Source organism: Oncorhynchus clarkii, unplaced genomic scaffold (genome assembly GCF_045791955.1).
Source record: "Oncorhynchus clarkii lewisi isolate Uvic-CL-2024 unplaced genomic scaffold, UVic_Ocla_1.0 unplaced_contig_1604_pilon_pilon, whole genome shotgun sequence".
NCBI classification, from domain to species: domain Eukaryota; kingdom Metazoa; phylum Chordata; class Actinopteri; order Salmoniformes; family Salmonidae; genus Oncorhynchus; species Oncorhynchus clarkii.
This window is the reverse complement of record NW_027258067.1, coordinates 62,271-89,233: the sequence shown is the minus strand read 5'-3', so window position 1 is coordinate 89,233 and position 26,963 is coordinate 62,271. Positions and strand designations below refer to the sequence as shown.

Below are 26,963 nucleotides of genomic sequence, written 5' to 3'. Positions count from 1 at the left end.
TGTATATTTATATTATATTTATATTATATTTATATTTTATGTATATTTATATTATATATATATTATATTTATATTATATTTATATTTATATTATATTTATATTATATTATATTTATATTTATATTATATTTATATTATATTATATTTATATTTTATGTATATTTATATTATATTTATATTTTATGTATATTTATATTTATAGTTATATTATATTTATATTTTATGTATATTTATATTTATATTTTATGTATATTTATATTTATATTATATTTATATTATATTTATATTTTATGTATATTTATATTTATATTTATATTATATTTATATTATATTTATATTTATATTTCTATTATATTTATATTTTATGTATATTTATATTTATATTATATTTATATTTTATGTATATTTATATTTATATTTATATTATATTACATTTATACTTATATTATATTTATATTTATATTTATATTATATGTATATTTATATTTATATTTTATGTATATTTATATTTATATTTATATTATATTATATTTATATTATATTTATATTTTATGTATATTTATATTTATATTTATATTATATTTATATTTATATTTTATTTATATTTTATGTATATTTATATTATATTTATATTTATATTATATTTATATTTTATGTATATTTATACTTATATTTTATGTATATTTATATTTATATTATATTATATTTATATTATATTTATATTTTATGTATATTTATATTTTATGTATATTTATATTTATATTTATATGATATTTATATTTATATGATATTTATATTTATATTATATTTATATTTTATGTATATTTATATTTTATGTATATTTATATTTATATTATATTATATTTATATTATATTTATATTTATATTATATTTATATTTATAGTTATATTATATTTATATTTTATGTATATTTATATTTTATGTATATTTATATTTATATTATATTATATTTATATTATATTTATATTTTATGTATATTTATATTTATATTATATTTATATTATATTTATATTTTATGTATATTTATATTTATATTTATATTATATTTATATTATATTTAATATATATTATATTTATATTATATTTATATTTATATTATATTTATATTATATTATATTTATATTTATATTATATTTATATTTATATTATATTTATATTTTATGTATATTTATATTATATTTATATTTTATGTATATTTATATTTATAGTTATATTATATTTATATTTTATGTATATTTATATTTATATTTTATGTATATTTATATTTATATTATATTTATATTATATTTATATTTTATGTATATTTATATTTATATTTATATTATATTTATATTATATTTATATTTATATTTCTATTATATTTATATTTTATGTATATTTATATTTATATTATATTTATATTTTATGTATATTTATATTTATATTTATATTATATTACATTTATACTTATATTATATTTATATTTATATTTATATTATATGTATATTTATATTTATATTTTATGTATATTTATATTTATATTTATATTATATTATATTTATATTATATTTATATTTTATGTATATTTATATTTATATTTATATTATATTTATATTTATATTTTATTTATATTTTATGTATATTTATATTTATATTATATTATATTTATATTATATTTATATTTTATGTATATTTATATTTTATGTATATTTATATTTATATTTATATGATATTTATATTTATATGATATTTATATTTATATTATATTTATATTTTATGTATATTTATATTTTATGTATATTTATATTTATATTATATTATATTTATATTATATTTATATTTATATTATATTTATATTTATAGTTATATTATATTTATATTTTATGTATATTTATATTTTATGTATATTTATATTTATATTATATTATATTTATATTATATTTATATTTTATGTATATTTATATTTATATTATATTTATATTATATTTATATTTTATGTATATTTATATTTATATTATATTTATATTATATTTAATGTATATTTATATTTATATTTATATTATATTATATTTATGTTATATTTATATTATATTATATTTATATTTATATTTATATTTATATTTATATTATATTTATATTTTATGTATATTTATATTATATTATATTTATATTTATATTATATTATATTTATATTATATTTATATTATATTTATATTTATAGTTATATTATATTTATATTTTATGTATATTTATATTTTATGTATATTTATATTTATATTTATATTATATTATATTTATATTATATTATATTTTTATGTATATTATATTTATATTTATATTATATTTATATTATATTTATATTATATTTATATTTATATTATATTTATATTTATATTATATTTATATTTTATGTATATTTATATTTATATTTATATTATATTTATATTATATTAATATTTTATGTATATTTATATTTATATTATATTTATATTATATTAATATTTTATGTATATTTATATTTATATTATATTTATATTTTATGTATATTTATATTTATATTTATATTATATTTATATTATATTTATATTTTATGTATATTTATATTTATATTATATTTATATTATATTAATATTTTATGTATATTTATATTTATATTATATTTATATTATATTAATATTTTATGTATATTTATATTATATTTATATTTTATGTATATTTATATTATATTTATATTATATTAATATTTTATGTATATTTATATTATATTTATATTTTATGTATATTTATATTTATATTATATTATATTTATGTTATATTTATATTTTATGTATATTTATATTTATATTATATTTATATTATATTAATATTTTATGTATATTTATATTATATTTATATTTTATGTATATTTATATTTATATTATATTATATTTATATTATATTTATATTTTATGTATATTTATATTTATATTTATATTATATTATATTTATATTATATTTATATTTTATGTATATTTATATTTATATTTATATTATATTATATTTATATTATATTTATATTTTATGTATATTTATATTTATATTATATTTATATTATATTAATATTTTATGTATATTTATATTTATATTATATTTATATTATATTAATATTTTATGTATATTTATATTATATTTATATTTTATGTATATTTATATTTATATTTATATTATATTATATTTATGTTATATTTATATTTATATTATATTTATATTTTTATGTATATTATATTATATTTATATTTATATTATATTATATTTATGTTATATTTATATTTATATTATATTTATATTTTTATGTATATTATATTATATTTATATTATATTTTTATGTATATTATATTATATTTATATTATATGTATATTATATTATATTTATATTATATGTATATTATATTATATTTATATTATATGTATATTATATTATATTTATATTATATTTTTATGTATATTATATTATATTTATATTTTATTTATATTTATATTATATTATATTTATATTTTATTTATATTTATATTATATTTAATTCAAATGTTTACAAATACGCAGACCTACTTATGTTAAATACTTTTAACAAAGAATTAACTAAGCTTTATCCTACAGTAAACTCTATGACACATGGAGACCTACAGTAGACCCTAGGACACATGGGCACATGGAGATCTACAGTAGACCCTAGGACACATGGACACATGGAGATCTACAGTAGACCCTAGGACACATGGAGATCTACAGTAGACTCTATGACACATGGAGACCTACAGTAGACCCTAGGACACATGGACACATGGAGATCTACAGTAGACCCTAGGACACATGGACACATGGAGATCTACAGTAGACCCTAGGACACATGGAGACCTACAGTAGACCCTAGGACACAGGAACATTTGGAGATCTACAGTAGACCCTAGGACACATGGAGACCTACAGTAGACCCTAGGACACATGGAGACCTACAGTAGACCCTAGGACACATGGAGACCTACAGTAGACTCTATGACACATGGAGACCTACAGTAGACCCTAGGACACATGGACACATGGAGATCTACAGTAGACCCTAGGACACATGGACACATGGAGATCTACAGTAGACCCTAGGACACACGGAGACCTACAGTAGACCCTAGGACACATGGACACATGGAGATCTACAGTAGACCCTAGGACACATGGAGACCTACAGTAGACCCTAGGACACATGGACACATGGAGATCTACAGTAGACCCTAGGACACATGGAGACCTACAGTAGACCCTAGGACACATGGAGACCTACATCCAAACAGGACCGTGTCATTGTGCAGGGGAGATTTATTGCCTTACCTCCCTAATCTTACCTCATTTGCACACACTGTATATAGACTTTCTCTATTGTGTTATTGACTCTATGTTTGTTTATTCCATGTGTAACTCTGTGTTGTTGTTTTGTGTCGAACTGCTTTGCTTTATCTTGGCCAGGTGGCAGTTGTAAATGAGAACTTGTTCTCAACTGGCCTAGCTGGTGAAATAAAGGTGAAAAAAAAAATGAAGATAAATGTTACGTTGCTATGGCAACACCACGAAGGATGTTATTTTGAAGGTGACAAACTGTTTTATTACTCCATTAGAGGACCAGAGGTGGTTTGTTTTGCCTCATAGTTTCCGCTCTTGGTACCAGCACGTGTTTTCAATAAGTAGTAATAAGACAATGGCATATCAAGAAGCTGATTACTGATCATTACACAGGTGCACCTTGTGCTGGGGACATAAACAGCCCTCGGTGGGGTTATGGTATGGGCAGGTATGAGCTACGGACAACAAACACAATTGCATTTTATTGATGGTAATTTGAATGCACAGAGATCCTGAGGCCCATTGTTGTGTCATTCATCCTCCATCACCTCATGTTTCAGCATGATAATGCACGGCCCCAAGTCGCAAGGATCTGTACACAATTACTGGAAGCTGAAAATGTCCCAGTTCTTCCATGGCCTGCATACTCACCAGACATGTCACCCCAATGAGCATGTTTGGGATGCTCTGGATCTACGTGTACGACAGCGTGTTCCTGTTTCCGCCAAATATCTAGCAACTTCGCACAGCCAATGAGAGGAGTGGGGACAACATTCCACAGGCCACAATCAACAGCCTGATCAACTCTATGCGAAGGAGATGTGTCACGCTGCATGAGGCAAATGGCGGTCACACCAGATACTGACCGGTTTTCTGATCCAAGCCCCTTCTTTTAAGTTGTGACCAACATATATAAAACATAAAACGCAACAATTAACGATTTTACTGAGTTACACTTCATATGAAGGAAATCAGTCCATTGAAATAAATTGATTAGGTCTTAATCTGTCGATTTCACATGACTGGGCAGGGGCACAAGCCATGGGTGGGCCTCGGGGGGGGGGGGGGGGGGGGCAAAGGACCACCCACTTGGCAGCCAGGGCCACCCACTAAAGAGCCAGGCCCAGCCAATCAGAATGAGTTTTTCCCCCCACAAACATTACAGACAGAAATAATCAGTTTCATCAGCTGTCCGGTGGCTCATTAATTGCATTGTTGTTTTAAAATAATTCATCTTAAAAACTATAAATGTACTATATAAAAATACTATATAAAAATACTTCATAACTGGGGTGTATTAATTTTGTGGGCTGCAAGGTGTCTACCGAGTTTATTTGCCATGAAGTACTATGCTTTATTTAAAAAGTAAAACACGATATTCCTGCTGAAGTTCAGATGTTATTTTATTAAATGTTAAAACATACAATCTACCTGCAGTGAAGCCGTTCAACATTTACATCACATTCAGCAAAACCCCTCCACTCCCCACCCCCTAACCACCACCACCCCCCACAACAAAATTAACAAATAGGGAAAAACAACAAATCTAAACAGCAAGGCGAGATGTTTTTTCTTCTTTACCTTGTAAAGCTTTATGGACTTTTTCTAAGATAGAAATGAAAGAAAAATAAATCACTAGCTCAGATATAACGAGTATGAAATTGTAATTCCCCTAATGTACGCCTTAAAAGCATCCCATATTACTGGGGCTTATCTTTTACCTCTATGTCTACATAATGGTAAAGTTGTTTTAGTATTTAATACATGTAAGGGTCTTAAAGATGTCTTGTGTTCATTCTCCATATTCTGTCATTCTCCAAGTGTATTTTCTATTGGTGTAATTAAACATGATACTGGAGAATGATCTGATATCACCTGGAAATATATATTTTTTTGCCCAGTAAATTGTCGAGTGCTTTTAAAATAAAAAATAAATTGTAAATTGTTGAATAGATTTTATTTGAGAGAAATTGTAGTATTTTTGTAGTTGGGAATAGTCCATTTCTAGGTATCCTGTAGATTATTTGTAGAAATGAAAATATTTCACCTCTTTGGAGTTGCCTTGAATTTGCATTTTTTATTGCTACATCTGTCAATCTAACGTATGATGTGGCTCACCTGCCCTAATACTACTTCCTGTCTGGATTTCATCTAATGTATGATGTGGCTCACCTGCCCTAATACTACTTCCTGTCTGGATTTCATCTAATGTATGATGTGGCTCACCTGCCCTAATACTACTTCCTGTCTGGATTTCATCTAATGTATGATGTGGCTCACCTGCCCTAATACTACTTCCTGTCTGGATTTCATCTAATGTATGATGTGGCTCACCTGCCCTAATACTACTTCCTGTCTGGATTTCATCTAATGTATGATGTGGCTCACCTGCCCTAATACTACTTCCTGTCTGGATTTCATCTAATGTATGATGTGGCTCACCTGCCCTAATACTACTTCCTGTCTGGATTTCATCTAATGTATGATGTGGCTCACCTGCCCTAATACTACTTCCTGTCTGGATTTCATCTAATGTATGATGTGGCTCACCTGCCCTAATACTACTTCCTGTTTGGATTTCATCTAATGTATGATGTGGCTCACCTGCCCTAATACTACTTCCTGTTTGGATTTCATCTAATGTATGATGTGGCTCACCTGCCCTAATACTACTTCCTGTCTGGATTTCATCTAATGTATGATGTGGCTCACCTGCTGAAATACTACTTCCTGTCTGGATTTCATCTAATGTATGATGTGGCTCACCTGCCCTAATACTACTTCCTGTCTGGATTTCATCTAATGTATGATGTGGCTCACCTGCCCTAATACTACTTCCTGTTTGGATTTCATCTAATGTATGATGTGGCTCACCTGCCCTAATACTACTTCCTGTCTGGATTTCATCTAATGTATGATGTGGCTCACCTGCTGAAATACTACTTCCTGTCTGGATTTCATCTAATGTATGATGTGGCTCACCTGCCCTAATACTACTTCCTGTCTGGATTTCATCTAATGTATGATGTGGCTCACCTGCCCTAATACTACTTCCCGTCTGGATTTCATCTAATGTATGATGTGGCTCACCTGCTGAAATACTACTTCCTGTCTGGATTTCATCTAATGTATGATGTGGCTCACCTGCCCTAATACTACTTCCTGTCTGGATTTCATCTAATGTATGATGTGGCTCACCTGCCCTAATACTACTTCCTGTCTGGATTTCATCTAATGTATGATGTGGCTCACCTGCCCTAATACTACTTCCTGTCTGGATTTCATCTAATGTATGATGTGGCTCACCTGCCCTAATACTACTTCCTGTCTGGATTTCATCTAATGTATGATGTGGCTCACCTGCCCTAATACTACTTCCTGTCTGGATTTCATCTAATGTATGATGTGGCTCACCTGCCCTAATACTACTTCCTGTCTGGATTTCATCTAATGTATGATGTGGCTCACCTGCCCTAATACTACTTCCTGTCTGGATTTCATCTAATGTATGATGTGGCTCACCTGCCCTAATACTACTTCCTGTCTGGATTTCATCTAATGTATGATGTGGCTCACCTGCTGAAATACTACTTCCTGTCTGGATTTCATCTAATGTATGATGTGGCTCACCTGCCCTAATACTACTTCCTGTCTGGATTTCATCTAATATATGATGTGGCTCACCTGCCCTAATACTACTTCCTGTCTGGATTTCATCTAATGTATGATGTGGCTCACCTGCCCTAATACTACTTCCTGTCTGGATTTCATCTAATGTATGATGTGGCTCACCTGCCCTAATACTACTTCCTGTCTGGATTTCATCTAATGTATGATGTGGCTCACCTGCTGAAAGACTACTTCCTGTCTGGATTTAATCTAATATTGCTTGAATTCTAGCTAAAACCCACAGATCTGCCCCTGGTGTGATATATAATGAAATCAAGGTGTATTTTTCACCACGTAGGGTACAATTCAATATTAGAAAACATCCTTGGTCTGTGTGCTGGGATAAGGGAGTGCTATTATTTATCAGGATACCTACACCTCTGCTGTTCCTACAGTAGGGGGCAGTATAGACCTCTGCTGTTACTACAATAAGGGGCAGTATAGACCTCTGCTGTTACTACAATAGGGGGCAGTATAGACCTCTGCTGTTACTACAGTAGGGGGCACTATAGACCTCTGTTACTACAGTAGGGGGCAGTATAGACCTCTGCTGTTACTACAGTAGGGGGCAGTATAGACCTCTGCTGTTACTACAGTAGGGGGCAGTATAGACCTCTGTTACTACAGTAGGGGGCAGTATAGACCTGTTGTTACTACAGTATGGGGCAGTATAGACCTCTGTTACTACAGTAGGGGGCAGTATAGACCTCTGTTACTACAGTAGGGGGCAGTATAGACCTGTTGTTACTACAGTATGGGGCAGTATAGACCTCTGTTACTACAGTAGGGGGCAGTATAGACCTCTGCTGTTCCTACAGTAGGGGGCAGTATAGACCTCTGCTGTTACTACAGTAGGGGGCAGTATAGACATCTTACTACAGTAGGGGGCAGTATAGACTTCTGTTACTACAGTAGGGGGCAGTATAGACCTCTGTTACTACAGTAGGGGGCAGTATAGACCTCTGTTACTACAGTAGGGGGCAGTATAGACCTCTGTTACTACAGTAGGGGGCAGTATAGACCTCTGTTACTACCAGCAGGCTAATGTTCCTATAGACTCAGTAAGGCCAGCAGGCTAATGTTCCTATAGACTCAGTAAGGCCAGCAGGCTAATGTTCCTATAGACTCAGTAAGGCCAGCAGGCTAATGTTCCTATAGACTCAGTAAGGCCAGCAGGTTAATGTTCCTATAGACTCAGTAAGGCCAGCAGGCTAATGTTCCTATAGACTCAGTAAGGCCAGCAGGCTAATGTTCCTATAGACTCAGTAAGACCAGCAGGCTAATGTTCCTATAGACTCAGTAAGACCAGCAGGTTAATGTTCCTATAGACTCAGTAAGGCCAGCAGGCTAATGTTCCTATCGACTCAGTAAGGCCAGCAGTCTAATGTTCCTATAGACCCAGTAAGACCAGCAGGCTAATGTTCCTATAGACTCAGTAAGGTCAGCAGTCTAATGTTCCTATAGACTCAGTAAGGCCAGCAGTCTAATGTTCCTATAGACTCAGTAAGACCAGCAGGCTAATGTTCCTATAGACTCAGTAAGGCCAGCAGTCTAATGTTCCTATAGACTCAGTAAGGCCAGCAGTCTAATGTTCCTATAGACTCAGTAAGGTCAGCAGTCTAATGTTCCTATAGACTCAGTAAGACCAGCAGGCTAATGTTCCTATAGACTCAGTAAGACCAGCAGGCTAATGTTCCTATAGACTCAGTAAGACCAGCAGGCTAATGTTCCTATAGACTCAGTAAGGCCAGCAGGCTAATGTTCCTATAGACTCAGTAAGGCCAGCAGGCTAATGTTCCTATAGACTCAGTAAGACCAGCAGGCTAATGTTCCTATAGACTCAGTAAGGCCAGCAGGCTAATGTTCCTATAGACTCAGTAAGGCCAGCAGGCTAATGTTCCTATAGACTCAGTAAGGCCAGCAGTCTAATGTTCCTATAGACTCAGTAAGGCCAGCAGTCTAATGTTCCTATAGACTCAGTAAGGTCAGCAGTCTAATGTTCCTATAGACTCAGTAAGACCAGCAGGCTAATGTTCCTATAGACTCAGTAAGACCAGCAGGCTAATGTTCCTATAGACTCAGTAAGACCAGCAGGCTAATGTTCCTATAGACTCAGTAAGGCCAGCAGGCTAATGTTCCTATAGACTCAGTAAGGCCAGCAGGCTAATGTTCCTATAGACTCAGTAAGACCAGCAGGCTAATGTTCCTATAGACTCAGTAAGGCCAGCAGGCTAATGTTCCTATAGACTCAGTAAGGCCAGCAGGCTAATGTTCCTATAGACTCAGTAAGGCCAGCAGGCTAGTCTTTAAAAACATGTTTTTATTGGTATGTAACTGTTATGAAAGTTGTTTTGTCAATTTTGTTTTGTATTTAAACTTTAAATGTTTACATGACACTGTATCAACATGTCCCCATGGGGCCAATAAAGTCAGTAAGTTATGCACCAAAACAAACTGGATTATGTCACAGGAGAAAGAAAAGGAACAGATTCTGGGAGCCATCTTGTTTCAGCAGCAACAGGTGGTTGGGGACATTCTTCAAAAACAGGTCATCCCAGTAGACAATCACAGCGTGTCTGTTTTGTTGGGTTGAGTAGCTGGGTGTTGGGCTGTGCAGTGGAGCCTGTCCGTACGGTGGTGGGCTGGTATCGGGGCTGGTATCAGGTGGTACCGGGGCTGGTACCGGGGCTGGGACCGGGGCTGGGACCGGGGCTGGTACCGGGGCTGGGACCGGGGCTGGTATCAGGTGGTACCGGGGCTGGTATCAGGTGGTACCGGGGCTGGTATCAGGTGGTACCGGGGCTGGTACCGGGGCTGGTATCAGGTGGTACCGGGGCTGGTACCGGGGGCTGGTACCGGGGCTGGTATCGGGGCTGGTACCGGGGCTGGTATCGGGGCTGGTATCGGGGCTGGTATCGGGGCTGGTATCGGGGCTGGTATCAGGGCTGGTCCCGTGGCTGGTATCGGGGCTGGTATCGGGGCTGGTATCGGGGCTGGTATCGGGGCTGGTGTCGGGGCTGGTGTCGGGGCTGGTATCGGGGCTGGTATCAGGTGGTATCGGGGCTGGTATCAGGGCTGGTACCGGGGCTGGTATCAGGGCAGTACCTCTGCTTGTGGGCAGCGGGAGCTGAAGACTGTATGGTAATGTTCTATAAGGATCTCAGTGAAGATGTTGAGCGGTGTTAGAGATGTCAGAGAGACAGAGCCCTGAGAAGGCCAGGACAGATTGACACCAAACACACAAGCCAGGTTGGAGGGAGACATCTTGTTGATGATACTCTGCTGAGAGACCTGGAGGAGGAGGAGGGAGGGGAAGAGGGAGAGAGAAAGTGTTTACACTTGATCCTGACTAAACAGACTGCCTGCTATTCAACCTGTCAGAGTACGATCCTGACTAAACAGACTGCCTGCTATTCAACCTGTCAGAGTACGATCCTGACTAAACAGACTGCCTGCTATTCAACCTGTCAGAGTACGATCCTGACCAAACAGACCGCCTGCTATTCAACCTGTCAGAAGGATCATAGAGTATGATCCTGACCTCGTCGGCCCGGTCCGATAACCCGTCGGCCCGGTCCGATAACCCGTCGGCCCGGTCCGATAACCCGTCCACCGGTCCGATAACCCGTCCACCGTCAGCTCGGTCCGATAACCAGTCCCCCGGTCCGATAACCAGTCCCCCGGTCCGATAACCAGTCCCCTCTCGGCCCGGTCCGATAACCAGCCCCCTCTCGGCCCGGTCCGATAACCAGCCCCCTCTCGGCCCGGTCCGATAACCAGCCCCCTCTCGGCCCGGTCCGATAACCAGCCCCCTCTCGGCCCGGTCCGATAACCAGCCCCCTCTCGGCCCGGTCCGTTAACCAGCCCCCTCTCGGCCCGGTCCGTTAACCAGCCCCCTCTCGTCCCGGTCTGATAACCAGCCCCCTCTCGTCCCGGTCTGATAACCAGTCCCCTCTCGGCCCGGTCTGATAACCAGTCCCCTCTCGGCCCGGTCTGATAACCAGTCCCCTGGTCTGATAACCAGTCCCCTCTCGGCCCAGTCTGATAACCAGTCCCCTGGTCTGATAACCAGTCCCCTCTCGGCCCAGTGTGATAACCAGTCCCCTGGTCTGATAACCAGTCCCCTCTCGGCCCGGTCCGATAACCAGTCCCCTCTCAGCCCGGTCTGATAACCAGTCCCCTCTCGGCCCGGTGTGATAATGTGTCTAACGGAACCCAGGAGAGATCGGACTAGATGATACAGTCTAATACAGTGTCACCATATGAACCTGCAACGTTCTAGACAAGCAGCATTATATTAACATCAGCATGGGAAGTGAATGTAAAGTCTCAGAGAGTGAAGCATTAGTCTGTCTCCTGGAGAACTTTAAACATAGCCCTGGGAGTCCTTACAATCTGGATCAGAGCAAGCCCTCATCCCAAATGGCTCCCCTATTCCCTATGGGGCCCTGGTCAAAGGCAGTGCACTATATAGGGGCCAAGGTTCTGTTAGGGACACATCTCCAGCCGTCCTGTCTGAGGCCTTGTGGGTTAGTTCTGGCTAAGGTTGGTTAGTTAAAGGTCAGTGTGAACGGAGAGAGAGGGGTTCTCTCTACATTGAAACCTATTGAAACCTCAGCATTTCACATGGGAGAAAAAGGGGGAAGTGGGTTTGATTTCTCTCAACAGTGGACTATTATTGTAGTGGTCTGTTTTTTGTTGGTCAGGCCTTTTCTAAAATGTCTACACGGCATTCATATAGCTGTGCATTTGGTTTAACAGACAAAAACAAAACTGTCATTTTCAGCAATATTTATTCAGTGGGCTTTGAGATGTCTCATCTTAAGGACATTACATTCTGTAAAGAGTCTGTCTTCATATGTAGAACAAAGCCCTTTGAGATGTCTCATCTTACGGACATTACATTGTGTAAAGAGTCTGTCTTCATATGTAGAACAAAGACCTTTGAGAAGTTATTGTGTTGTGTTGTGGAGCCAGAACATCAGTTGTGTTGTGGTGTGGAGCCAGAACATCATTTGTGTTGTGTTGTGGTGTGGAGCCAGAACATCAGTTGTGGTGTGTTGTGGTGTGGAGCCAGAACATCAGTTGTGTTGTGGTGTGTTGTGGTGTAGAGCCAGAACATCAGTTGTGTTGTGGTGTGTTGTGGTGTAGAGCCAGAACATCAGTTGTGTTGTGGAGCCAGAACATCAGTTGTGTTGTGTTGTGTTGTGTTGTGGAGCCAGAACATCAGTTGTGTTGTGGAGACAGAACATCAGTTGTGTTGTGGAGACAGAACATCAGTTGTGTTGTGGAGCCAGAACATCAGTTGTGTTGTGGTGTGTTGTGGTGTGGAGCCAGAACATCAGTTGTGTTGTGGAGACAGAACATCAGCCGTACAGCCTGTTGAACATGATAGAAGGATAATGGTGTTTTAATGTGGTTCTGATCATGAGCAGGAAGCAGAGCGTACTTCAGCACTATGTTGTTGTGTGTTGCCGTGCGGTGTTGTGTCATGTTGTGTGTTGCCGTGCGGTGTTGTGTCATGTTGTGTGTTGCCGTGCGGTGTTGTGTCATGTGGTTGTGTGTTGCCGTGCGGTGTTGTGTGTTGCCGTGCGGTGTTGTGTCATGTGGTTGTGTGTTGCCGTGCGGTGTTGTGTCATGTTGTGTGTTGCCGTGCGGTGTTGTGTCATGTTGTGTGTTGCCGTGCGGTGTTGTGTCATGTGGTTGTGTGTTGCCGTGCGGTGTTGTGTGTTGCCGTGCGGTGTTGTGTCATGTGGTTGTGTGTTGCCGTGCGGTGTTGGGTCATGTGGTTGTGTGTTGCCGTGCGGTGTTGGGTCATGTTGTGTGTTGCCGTGCGGTGTTGTGTCATGTGGTTGTGTGTTGCCGTGCGGTGTTGTGTCATGTTGTTGTGTGTTGCCGTGCGGTGTTGTGTCATGTGGTTGTGTGTTGCCGTGCGGTGTTGTGTCATGTGGTTGTGTGTTGCCGTGCGGTGTTGTGTCATGTGGTTGTGTGTTGCCGTGCGGTGTTGTGTCATGTGGTTGTGTGTTGCCGTGCGGTGTTGTGTCATGTTGTGTGTTGCCGTGCGGTGTTGTGTCATGTGGTTGTGTGTTGCCGTGCGGTGTTGTGTCATGTGGTTGTGTGTTGCCGTGCGGTGTTGTGTCATGTTGTGTGTTGCCGTGCGGTGTTGTGTCATGTGGTTGTGTGTTGCCGTGCGGTGTTGTGTCATGTTGTGTGTTGCCGTGCGGTGTTGTGTCATGTGGTTGTGTGTTGCCGTGCGGTGTTGTGTCATGTTGTGTGTTGCCGTGCGGTGTTGTGTCATGTTGTGTGTTGCCGTGCGGTGTTGTGTCATGTGGTTGTGTGTTGCCGTGCGGTGTTGTGTCATGTTGTGTGTTGCCGTGCGGTGTTGTGTCATGTGGTTGTGTGTTGCCGTGCGGTGTTGTGTCATGTGGTTGTGTGTTGCCGTGCGGTGTTGTGTCATGTGGTTGTGTGTTGCCGTGCGCTGTTGTGTCATGTGGTTGTGTGTTGCCGTGCGCTGTTGTGTCATGTGGTTGTGTGTTGCCGTGCGGTGTTGTGTGTTGCCGTGCGGTGTTGTGTCATGTGGTTGTGTGTTGCCGTGCGGTGTTGCGTCATGTGGTTGTGTGTTGCCGTGCGGTGTTGTGTGTTGCCGTGCGGTGTTGTGTCATGTGGTTGTGTGTTGCCGTGCGGTGTTGTGTGTTGCCGTGCGGTGTTGTGTCATGTGGTTGTGTGTTGCCGTGCGGTGTTGTGTCATGTGGTTGTGTGTTGCCGTGCGGTGTTGTATGTTGCCGTGCGGTGTTGTGTCATGTGGTTGTGTGTTGCCGTGCGGTGTTGTGTGTTGCCGTGCGGTGTTGTGTCATGTGGTTGTGTGTTGCCGTGCGGTGTTGTGTCATGTGGTTGTGTGTTGCCGTGCGGTGTTGTATGTTGCCGTGCGGTGTTGTGTCATGATGTTGTGTGTTGCCGTGCGGTGTTGTGTCATGTGGTTGTGTGTTGCCGTGCGGTGTTGTGTGTTGCCGTGCGGTGTTGCGTCATGTTGTTGTGTGTTGCCGTGCGGTGTTGCGTCATGTTGTTGTGTGTTGCCGTGCGGTGTTGCGTCATGTTGTTGTGTGTTGCCGTGCGGTGTTGCGTCATGTTGTTGTGTGTTGCCGTGCGGTGTTGCGTCATGTGGTTGTGTGTTGCCGTGCGGTGTTGCGTCATGTGGTTGTGTGTTGCCGTGCGCTGTTGCGTCATGTGTTGTGTGTTGCCGTGCGGTGTTGCGTCATGTGGTTGTGTGTTGCCGTGCGGTGTTGTCGTGCGGTGTTGCGTCATGTTGTTGTGTGTTGCCGTGCGGTGTTGTGTCATGTTCTTGTGTTTTGCCGTACGGTGTTGTCATGTTGTTGTGTGTTGCCGTGCGGTGTTGTGTCATGTTGTTGTGTGTTGCCGTGCGGTGTTGTGTCATGTTGGTGTGTGTTGCCGTGCGGTGTGTTGCCGTGCGGTGTTGTGTCATGTTGTTGTGTGTTGCCGTGCGGTGTTGTGTCATGATGTTGTGTGTTGCCGTGCGGTGTTGTGTCATGTTGGTGTGAGTTGCCGTGCGGTGTTGTGTGTTGCCATGCGGTGTTGTGTCATGCTGGTGTGAGTTGCCGTGCGGTGTTGTGTGTTGCCGTGCGGTGTTGTGTCATGTTGTTGTGTGTTGCCGTGCGGTGTTGTGTGTTGCCGTGCGGTGTTGTGTCATGTTGTTGTGTGTTGCCGTGCGGTGTTGTGTCATGTTGTTGTGTGTTGCCGTGCGGTGTTGTGTCATGTTGGTGTGAGTTGCCGTGCGGTGTTGTGTCATGTTGGTGTGAGTTGCCGTGCGGTGTTGTGTCATGTTGTTGTGTGTTGCCGTGCGGTGTTGTGTCATGTTGGTGTGAGTTGCCGTGCGGTGTTGTGTCATGTTGTTGTGTGTTGCCGTGCGGTGTTGTGTCATGTTGGTGTGAGTTGCCGTGCGGTGTTGTGTGTTGCCGTGCGGTGTTGTGTCATGTTGGTGTGTGTTGCCGTGCGGTGTTGTGTGTTGCCGTGCGGTGTTGTTACCATGTTCAGGAAGCAGAGCAGGTACTTCAACACCATGTAGTTGTGTTCTGGTAGTCTCTCTAGGATGTGTTTACAGGTGGTCACTCGTAGACTGCTCTCCACTCCTGGAACAACAAGCTGTACGTCACACATCACACGTTGAGGTTCTCTTTCTGATTCAGATACACCGGGTCACCACGGTCTGTTTCATATGTGACCCACTTCAGGAAGTTGGGCAATTGATACAGGTTCCTACTTCACAGTAGAGTCGTTAAATTAGTATATTGATACAGGTTCCTACTTCACAGTAGAGTCGTTAAATTAGTATATTGATACAGGTTCCTACTTCACAGTAGAGTCGTTAAATTAGTATATTGATACAGGTTCCTACTTCACAGTAGAGTCGTTAAATTAGTATATTGATGCAGGTTCCTACTTCACAGTAGAGCCGTTAAATGTGTATATTGATGCAGGTTCCTACTTCACAGTGGTCTTGGATCTGGAGATATGAATTCCAGTGTTACATAATGGAGCCCAGTTCAGCCAAGGAGACTGGTCTGGGATCTGGAGATATGAATTCCCGTGTTACATTATGGAGCCCAGTTCAGCCAAGGAGACTGGTCTGGGATCTGGAGATATGAATTCCAGTGTTACATAATGGAGCCCAGTTCAGCCAAGGAGACTGGTCTGGGATCTGGAGATATGAATTCCAGTGTTACATAATGGAGCCCAGTTCAGCCAAGGAGACTGGTCTGGGATCTGGAGATATGAATTCCAGTGTTACATAATGGAGCCCAGTTCAGCCAAGGAGACTGGTCTGGGATCTGGAGATATGAATTCCAGTGTTACATAATGGAGCCCAGTTCAGCCAAGGAGACTGGTCTGGGATCTGGAGATATGAATTCCAGTGTTACATAATGGAGCCCAGTTCAGCCAAGGAGACTGGTCTGGGATCTGGAGATATGAATTCCAGTGTTACATAATGGAGCCCAGTTCAGCCAAGGAGACTGGTCTGGGATCTGGAGATATGAATTCCAGTGTTACATAATGGAGCCCAGTTCAGCCAAGGAGACTGGTCTGGGATCTGGAGATATGAATTCCAGTGTTACATAATGGAGCCCAGTTCAGCCAAGGAGACTGGTCTGGGATCTGGAGATATGAATTCCAGTGTTACATAATGGAGCCCAGTTCAGCCAAGGAGACTGGTCTGGGATCTGGAGATATGAATTCCAGTGTTACATAATGGAGCCCAGTTCAGCCAAGGAGACTGGTCTGGGATCTGGAGATATGAATTCCAGTGTTACATAATGGAGCCCAGTTCAGCCAAGGAGACTGGTCTGGGATCTGGAGATATGAATTCCAGTGTTACATAATGGAGCCCAGTTCAGCCAAGGAGACTGGTCTGGGATCTGGAGATATGAATTCCAGTGTTACATAATGGAGCCCAGTTCAGCCAAGGAGAAAGCACTGAGTTATAAGGAAAAATACAGGATGCTCCATGGCTTTCCATGATTGGCTGAGATAAGGGATAATATGGGTACTGATGAACTGTTAACGTTCAAATGGTTGGAACCCCACGTCTCCATGGTTACATGGGGGAAGTCCATCTATAGACCCCCCTTTTCTATTATTCTATTGGTGCTGCTCTGTTTGAGGGAGGTGCTCTTGATTCAGCTGCCCTGCGTGCCGGCTAGACAGTGTTCCCATTTAGAACCATTGCACATGTCTGAAGGTACAAACTCCCGTCTACGACGAGAGAGCCGCCGCCGACGACGACAGAGAGCCGCCGCCGACGACGAGAGAGAGCCGCCGACGACGACGAGAGAGAGCCGCCGACGACGACGAGAGAGAGCCGCCGACGACGACGAGAGAGAGCCGCCGACGACGACGAGAGAGAGCCGCCGACGACGACGAGAGAGAGCCGCCGACGACGACGAGAGAGAGCCGCCGCCGACGACGAGAGAGAGCCGCCGCCGACGACGAGAGAGAGCCGCCGCCGACGACGAGAGAGAGCCGCCGCCGACGACGAGAGAGAGCCGCCGCCGACGACGAGAGAGAGCCGCCGCCGACGACGAGAGAGAGCCGCCGCCGACGACGAGAGAGAGCCGCCGCCGACGACGAGAGAGAGCCGCCGCCGACGACGAGAGAGAGCCGCCGCCGACGACGAGAGAGAGCCGCCGCCGACGACGAGAGAGAGCCGCCGCCGACGACGAGAGAGAGCCGCCGACGACGAGAGAGAGCCGCCGACGACGAGAGAGAGCCGCCGACGACGAGAGAGAGCCGCCGACGACGACGAGAGAGAGCCGCCGACGACGAGAGAGAGCCGCCGTCATGTGACATTTTAAAGAGATGGGTGGAGCTAAGGCTTAAGAGGGTGTGTGAACGATGCCGACAGAGAACTCTGTAGGAAAAAGGCATTGTATTGGACCCGTGGCCTGTGTTTAGCCTGCTGAGCTGAAGCCTCGGCACATGCACTTACGGACTACGTCCTGTATCTGGTGGTAGAGAGAGAAGGTGAGCAGAGGTTCAGGAAGCTCTCTGAGGAAGGTCTTCAGGATCACAGCAGGCACGTGTATGTCTCCGTACTGCTCGAACACCACTGGCTTCCCTGAGGAGGGGAGATAGAGACCTGATAACAGACTGAGCTTCCCTGAGGAGGAGGAGAGACAGAGACCTAAAAACCTGGACCACAGATTCATCCTCTGACTGATGGCGGCCATTGGACTTCTTTATCAATACTGAGCACAGCGGATGTCTGAGTCCAGAGTAAAACCATTCCGTGGACAACCCTGACGCAAACGCTACATTCAAACTATTGAAATGGAATCATAGATTGTTATAATTGTCATGTTTTCTACAAATCTCTCTCTGTACTGTATCTAGTGTGTGGTTGATTGATTCTACATGTTGTCAGACAGTACGTGGTTTGACTCATGGAAACTCAGTCTGCTGGCCTGCTGCAGTCAACAGAAGTCTGTGGTGTGATGTCATCTGAGACAGAGGAGATGGAGGTTGATCTGGATTATTATTGATCTCTGCTTCCTGGTAGTGAGAGATAAAAGCCCCGCCTCTGGCCCCGGGAGACCCCCGCCTCTGGCCCCGGGAGACCCCCGCCTCTGGCGGGGCTCAGAGTTCCAGCTCCTCTACCTCTGGTTAAAGGGCTTATAGGAGGTTATAGAGGTTATTATGGAGGTTATAGAGGTTCCATCTCAACCTGGTTGTAGAGCTTATAAAGGTTATTATGGAGGTTATAAAGGTTATTATGGAGGTTACAGGTTCCATCTCACCCTGGTTGTAGAGCTAAGAGGTTATAAAGGTTATTATGGAGGCTATAAAGGTTATTATGGAGGTTATAAAGGTTATTATGGAGGTTATAAAGGTTATTATGGAGGTTATAGAGGTTCCATCTCACCCTGGTTGTAGAGCTTATAAAGGTTATTATGGAGGTTATAAAGGTTGTTATGGAGGTTACAGGTTCCATCTCACCCTGGTTGTAGAGCTAAGAGGTTATAAAGGTTATTATGGAGGCTATAAAGGTTATTATGGAGGTTATAAAGGTTGTTATGGAGGTTACAGGTTCCATCTCACCCTGGTTGTAGAGCTAAGAGGTTATAAAGGTTATTATGGAGGCTATAAAGGTTATTATGGAGGTTATAAAGGTTATTATGGAGGTTATAGAGGTTCCATCTCACCCTGGTTGTAGAGCTTATACAGGTTATTATGGAGGTTATAAAGGTTATTATGGGGGTTATAGAGGTTCCATCTCACCCTGGTTGTAGAGCTAATAGGAGCTTATAAAGGTTATTATGAAGAATATTATGGAGGTTATAAAAGTTAATAAGGAGGTTATAGAGGGTATTATGGAGGTTCTAAAGGTTATTATGGAGGTTATACAAGTTAATATGTAGGTTATAGAGGGTATTATGGAGGTTCTAAAGGTTATTATGGAGGTTATTATGGAGGTTATACAAGTTATTATGGAGGTTATAAAGGTTCCATCTCACCCTGGTTGTAGAGCTTCTGGACGTCCTTGATGAGCTGAACACGAGCGGACCTCCTGAAGATACCTTCTGTCTGGAGGCCTGAGGAGAGGTGGGAGGGAGTGAAAGGCTTCAACTACTATTACTGTAGAGGTCCTGTACCTGATCCAAGGTCCTTTCAGACAGCTCCTACCTCAACAACTATTACTGTAGAGGTCCTGTACCTGATCCAAGGTCCTATCAGACAGCTCCTACCTCAACAACTATTACTGTAGAGGTCCTGTACCTGATCCAAGGTCCTTTCAGACAGCTCCTACCTCAACAACTATTACTGTAGAGGTCCTGTACCTGATCCAAGGTCCTATCAGACAGCTCCTACCTCAACAACTATTACTGTAGAGGTCCTGTACCTGAGCCAAGGTCCTATCAGACAGCTCCTACCTCAACTATTACTGTAGAGGTCCTGTACCTGAGCCAAGGTCCTATCAGACAGCTCCTACCTCAACTACTATTACTGTAGAGGTCCTGTACCTGATCCAAGGTCCTATCAGACAGCTCCTACCTCAACTACTATTACTGTAGAGGTCCTGTACCTGAGCCAAGGTCCTATCAGACAGCTCCTACCTCAACAACTATGACTGTAGAGGTCTGGCACCTGATCCAAGGTCCTATCAGACAGCTCCTACCTCAACAACTATTACTGTAGAGGTCCTGTACCTGATCCAAGGTCCTATCAGACAGCTCCTACCTCAACTATTACTGTAGAGGTCCTGTACCTGATCTAAGGTCCTATCAGACAGCTCCTACCTCAACAACTATTACTGTAGAGGTCCTGTACCTGATCCAAGGTCCTATCAGACAGCTCCTATCTTCTTACCTTTGTCTTTGAGATAAGCCACAGTCTGGGACATCACAGGAGGGATCATAACTCCCTGGTTCTTCTCAGCAATACTGGGAAAAGAACACGTCTAGTTCAGTAGGCTTGCAGTATGGAACATCATATTAGTTGGCATAACCATGGTGGAAATATGGAGCGGCTAAGGGGGGGGGGGGGACGAGCAAAGGGGACTCAGTTAAAATACTCACTATTGCAGGCTGACTCCAAACTGCTGAGTGGGCAGAGGAGGTCTGGGGGGAGGAGTCTTAGATGAGGGGTGCAGACCTCCCTTCTGGGCCGCCTGCAGCCTCTCATCATGCCTGTAGTAAATACATGGTCATGTACAGTTGAAGTCAGAAGTTTACATACTCTTAGATTGGAGTCATTAACTCGTTTTTCAAACGCTCCACAAAGTTCTTGTTAACAAACTTTAGTTTTGGCAAGTCTGTTAGGACATCTACCTTGTGCATGACAGAAGTAATTATTCCAACAATTGTTTACAGATTATATCACTTATAATTCACTGTATCACAAATCCAGTGGATCAGACATTTACATACACTAAGTTGATTGTGCCTTTTAAACAGCTTGGAAAATTCCAGAAAGTGATGTCATGGCTTTAGAAGCTTCTGATAGGCTAATTGACATTATTTGAGTCAATTGGAGGTGTACCTGTGGATGTATTTCAAGACCTACCTTCAAACTCTTTGCTTGACATCACGGGAAAATCAAAAGAAAATCAGCCAAGACCTCTGGAAAAAATGTTTTGCCCTCCACAAGTCTGGAAAATCCTTGGGAGCAATTTCCAAACGCCTGAAGGTACTGCGTTCATCTGTACATACAATAGTATGCAAGTATAAACACCATGGGACCATGCAGCCGTCATACCGCTCAGGAAGGAGATGCGTTCTGTCTCCAAGAGATGAATGTACTTTGGTGCGAAAAGTGCAAATCAATCCCAGAACAACAGCAAAGGACCTTGTGAAGATGCTGGAGGAAACAGGTACAAAATTATCTCCATCCACAGTAAAACGAGTCCTATATCGACATAACCTGAAAGGCCTCTCAGCAAGGAAGAAGCCACTGCTCCAAAACCTCTAGAAAAAAAAGCCAGACTACAGTTTGCAACTGCACATGGGGACAAAGACCGTACTTTTTGGAGAAATGTCCTCTGGTCTGATGAAACAAAAATAGAATGGTTTGGCCATAATGACCATCGTTATGTTTGGAGGAAAAGGGGGAGGCTTGCAAGCCGAAGAACACCATCCCAACCGTGAAGCACGGGGGTGGCAGCATCATGTTGTGGGGGAGCTTTGCTGCAGGAGAGACTGGTGCCCCTGACAAAATAGATGGCATCATGAGAGAGGAAAGTTATGTGGATATATTGAAGCAACATCTCAAGACATCAGTCGGGACGTTAAAGCTTGGTCGCAAATGGGTCTTCCAAATGACCCCAAGCATACTTCCAAAGTTGTGGCAAAATGGCTTACGGACAACTAAGTCAAGGTATTGGAGTGGCCATCACAAAGCTCTGACCTCAATCCTGTGGAACATTTGTAGGAAGAACTGTAAAAGCATGTGCTAGCAAGGAGGCCTACAAACCTGACTCAGTTACACCAGCTCTGTCAAGAGGAACGGGCCAAAATTCACCCAACTTTTTGTGGGAAGCTTGTGGAAGGCTACCCAAAACATTTGACCCATGTTTAACAATTTAAAGGCAATGCAACCAAATACTAATTGAGTGTATGTAAACCACTAGGAATGTGATGAAAGAAATAAAAGCTGAAATAAAATCACTCCTATTTTATCACACCTCCGGGGCTGGTTAGACACAACACCTCCGGGGCTGGTTAGACACAACACCTCCGGGGCTGGTTAGACACACCACCTCCGGGGCTGGTTAGACACACCACCTCCGGGGCTGGTTAGACACACCACCTCCGGGGCTGGTTAGACACAACACCTCCGGGGCTGGTTAGACACAACACCTCCGGGGCTGGTTAGACACAACACCTCCGGGGCTGGTTAGACACAACACCTCCGGGGCTGGTTAGACACAACACCTCCGGGGCTGGTTAGACACAACACCTCCGGGGCTGGTTAGACACAACACCTCCGGGGCTGGTTAGACACAACACCTCCGGGGCTGGTTGGACACAACACCTCCGGGGCTGGTTGGACACAACACCTCCGGGGCTGGTTGGACACACCACCTCCGGGGCTGGTTGGACACACCACCTCCGGGGCTGGTTAGACAACACCTCCGGGGCTGGTTAGACACAACACCTCCGGGGCTGGTTAGACACACCACCTCCGGGGCTGGTTAGACACAACACCTCCGGGGCTGGTTGGACACAACACCTCCGGGGCTGGTTGGACACAACACCTCCGGGGCTGGTTGGACACAACACCTCCGGGGCTGGTTGGACACAACACCTCCGGGGCTGGTTGGACACAACACCTCCGGGGCTGGTTGGACACAACACCTCCGGGGCTGGTTAGACACACCACCTCCGGGGCTGGTTAGACACACCACCTCCGGGGCTGGTTAGACACACCACCTCCGGGGCTGGTTAGACACACCACCTCCGGGGCTGGTTGGACACAACACCTCCGGGGCTGGTTGGACACAACACCTCCGGGGCTGGTTGGACACAACACCTCCGGGGCTGGTTAGACACAACACCTCCGGGGCTGGTTAGACACAACACCTCCGGGGCTGGATGGACACAACACCTCCGGGGCTGGTTGGACACAACACCTCCGGGGCTGGTTGGACACAACACCTCCGGGGCTGGATGGACACAACACCTCCGGGGCTGGTTGGATACATGAATACACTACCTCCGTGATTGGTTGGGTACATGAATACACTACCTCCGTGATTGGTTGGGTACATGAATACACTACCTCCATGATTGGTTGGATACATGAATACACTACCCCCGTGATTGGTTGGATACATGAATACACTACCTCCGTGATTGGTTGGATACATGAATACACTACCTCCGTGATTGGTTGGGTACATGAATACACTACCTCCGTGATTGGTTGGGTACATGAATACACTACCTCCGTGATTGGTTGGGTACATGAATACACTACCTCCATGATTGGTTGGATACATGAATACATGAAACTCTGCTGATATCAAGCTAATGAGCAGCTACAGGTCAGGGGTCAGTGTTAAGGTCAGGGAGTGGTATAGAGGTGTAACCTACCTGAAGACATCAGGTGGTCTCTGAGCTCAGCCAGGTAGTTAGGGTTAAGGTCAGGGGTCAGGGTAAGGTAGTGGTGTAGAGGTGTAACCTACCTGAGGACATCAGGTGGGATGATGAGCTGATCCCAGCTCAGGTGATCTCTGAGCTCAGACAGGTAGTTTACATAGGTCAGCTTCTTACCAAACTTGTGACTAAACAGGAAGAACAGAGTGTTAGAAAGGTCAGTCAATATGCCAAAGGTCTTTCATAGTCATGAATACTGTTGTGGAGACCAGACTTAAACATGTACAGTACAGGCCTGGAATGGCATCTTTACTGTAGAAATATACTGTATTCTAGATTATTACTGTAGAAAGATGACTGGGCACCATACCTGATGAATGGTTGGAATATACTGTATTCTAGATTATTACTGTAGAAAGATGACTGGGCACCATACCTGATGAGTGGTTGGAATATACTGTATTCTAGATTATTACTGTAGAAAGATGACTGGGCACCATACCTGATGAGTGGTTGGAATATACTGTATTCTAGATTATTACTGTAGAAAGATGACTGGGCACCATACCTGATGAATGGTTGGAATATACTGTATTCTAGATTATTACTGTAGAATGATGACTGGGCACCATACCTGATGAGTGGTTGGAATATACTGTATTCTAGATTATTACTGTAGAAAGATGACTGGGCACCATACCTGATGAGTGGTTGGAATATATTCCAGATGATTCTGATAAAGTTAGTAGGATGGACGACATAGAGGGCTTTCAGGTTCTTCTTGTACCTATCAGGTAATACATTGACAAACACACACACACACACACACACACACACACACACACACACACACACACACACACACACACACACACACACACTAAACATTATTCTGGAAAAACTGGCTCATCAAGTTATATTTTGATTGAGAGGGCTTGAAAAGTCGTAGGTTAGAGGTCAGGGGGACTTACTTCCTGTCAAATTCTCTGTAGGCGTTTCGTAGCCAGTGTAGCGAGGGCTTGTTGCAGCTGCGGAGACCATGGTGGAAGTACACTACCGTATAGTCACTCTCTACATACTGGTCCAGCGTATACATCAGATACCTACAGCCAGGGAGAGGAGAGAACAGAGCCAGGGTATACATCAGATACCTACAGCCAGGGAGAGGAGAGAACAGAGCCAGGGTATACATCAGATACCTACAGCCAGGGAGAGGAGAGAACAGAGCACTCAGGTAACAGTCCAAACATAATGGAAAAACTCTTGACTAAATGAGGGGATAACAAAGTAGAGTGAAAGCATGTGCTTCCACACAGGTGTGATTCCTGAGTTCATTAAGCAATTAACATCCCATCATGCTTTAGGGTCTTGTATAAAAATGCAGGGCAGGCCATTATTTTGGGTACCATGGATATGGCCCCATAAGATGACAATGCCCCCATCCACAAGGCAGGAGGAGGGGTCACGGAATGGTCTGATGAGCAGGAAAACCCATTCCATGGCCGTCTCAGTCACCAGATCTCAACTGGTCTGATGAGCAGGAAAACCCATTCCATGGCCGTCTCAGTCACCAGATCTCAACTCTTACGGGAGGTTCTGGAGCGGCGACAAATTGATTCAATATGTTTTTAGATTTACTTTTTACAAATGAATATAAAAATGCTAAACTGAAATGTATCGAGTCGATAAGTATTCAACATCTTTGGTATGGTAAGAAGCCTAAAAGAAGTTCAGGAGTAAAAATGTGTTTAACAAGTCACATAATAAACTGTATGGACTCACTCTGTGTTCAATGATAGTGTTCAACATGATTTATGAATGACTACCTCATCTCTGTACCCCCACGCATACAATTATCTGTAAGGTCCCTCAGTCGACGGTTCAACCACAAAGACCAGGGAGGTTTTCCAATGCACCGAGTGGTAGATGTTTTTGTTTTTTAAAGCAGACATTGAATATCCCTTTGAGCACGGTGAAGTTATTAAACACACTTTGGATGGTGTATCAAAACACCCAGTCACTACAAAGATACAGGCTTCCTCCCGAACTCAGTTGCCGGAGAGGAAGGAAACCACTCAGCGATTTCACCACGAGGCCAATGTTGACTTTAAAACAGTTACAGAGTTTATTGTCTGTGATAGGAGAAAACTGAGGATGGATCAACAACATTGTAGTTACTCCACAATACTAACCTAAATGACAGAGTGAAAAGTAGGAAGCCTGCACAGAATAACAAATATCCCAAAACATGCTTCCTGTTTGCAACAAGACACTAAAGTAAAACTGCAAAACATGTGTCAATGCAGTTCACTTTATGTCTTGAATACAAAGTGTTATGTTTGTGGCAAATCCAACACAACACATGACTGAGTACCACTCTCCATATTTTCAAGCATAGGGGTGGCTGCATCATGTTATGGGTATGCTTGTAATCGTTAAAGGACTGGGGAGTTTTTCAGGATCAAAAAGAAACAACAGAGCTAAGCACAGGGAAAAAGAGGAAAGCCTGGTTCAGTCTGCTTTCCAACAGACTCTGGGAGACAAATGCACCCTACAGCAGGATAATAACCTAAAACACAAGGCCAAATATACACTGGAGGTGCTTACCAAGAAGACATTGAATGTTCCTGAGGGGCCTAGTTACAGTCTTGACTTAAATCGTCTTGAAAATCTAGGGCAAGACTTGGAAATGTCTGTCTAGCAAATGATCAACAGCCAAGTTGACAGAGCCTGAAGATTTTTATTTTTTTTAAATAACTACGTAAAAATATTGTATCATAAAAAGGTGAGCGCTTAAAGAGCGACTGCCTTTAAAAATA

General features: G+C 41.5%; 1 protein-coding gene across 1 annotated transcript in view; it reads right to left on the bottom strand.

Annotated features, from left to right (window-relative positions):
- Nucleotides 1-10,358: 10,358 nt before the first annotated feature.
- Nucleotides 10,359-26,963, bottom strand: part of LOC139394716 (rho GTPase-activating protein 8-like) — a 35,274-nt gene continuing 18,669 nt past the window's right edge. The window contains exons 5-13 of the mRNA XM_071142814.1: nucleotides 25,116-25,247; nucleotides 24,845-24,931; nucleotides 24,234-24,332; nucleotides 21,127-21,237; nucleotides 20,918-20,991; nucleotides 20,065-20,142; nucleotides 18,540-18,668; nucleotides 16,082-16,185; nucleotides 10,359-11,332 (exon numbers count right to left, since the gene is read on the bottom strand). Coding sequence (XP_070998915.1) covers nucleotides 11,135-11,332; nucleotides 16,082-16,185; nucleotides 18,540-18,668; nucleotides 20,065-20,142; nucleotides 20,918-20,991; nucleotides 21,127-21,237; nucleotides 24,234-24,332; nucleotides 24,845-24,931; nucleotides 25,116-25,247 — 1,012 coding nt within the window. The 3' untranslated portion in view covers nucleotides 10,359-11,134. The remainder of the gene's footprint in view (nucleotides 11,333-16,081; nucleotides 16,186-18,539; nucleotides 18,669-20,064; nucleotides 20,143-20,917; nucleotides 20,992-21,126; nucleotides 21,238-24,233; nucleotides 24,333-24,844; nucleotides 24,932-25,115; nucleotides 25,248-26,963) is intronic.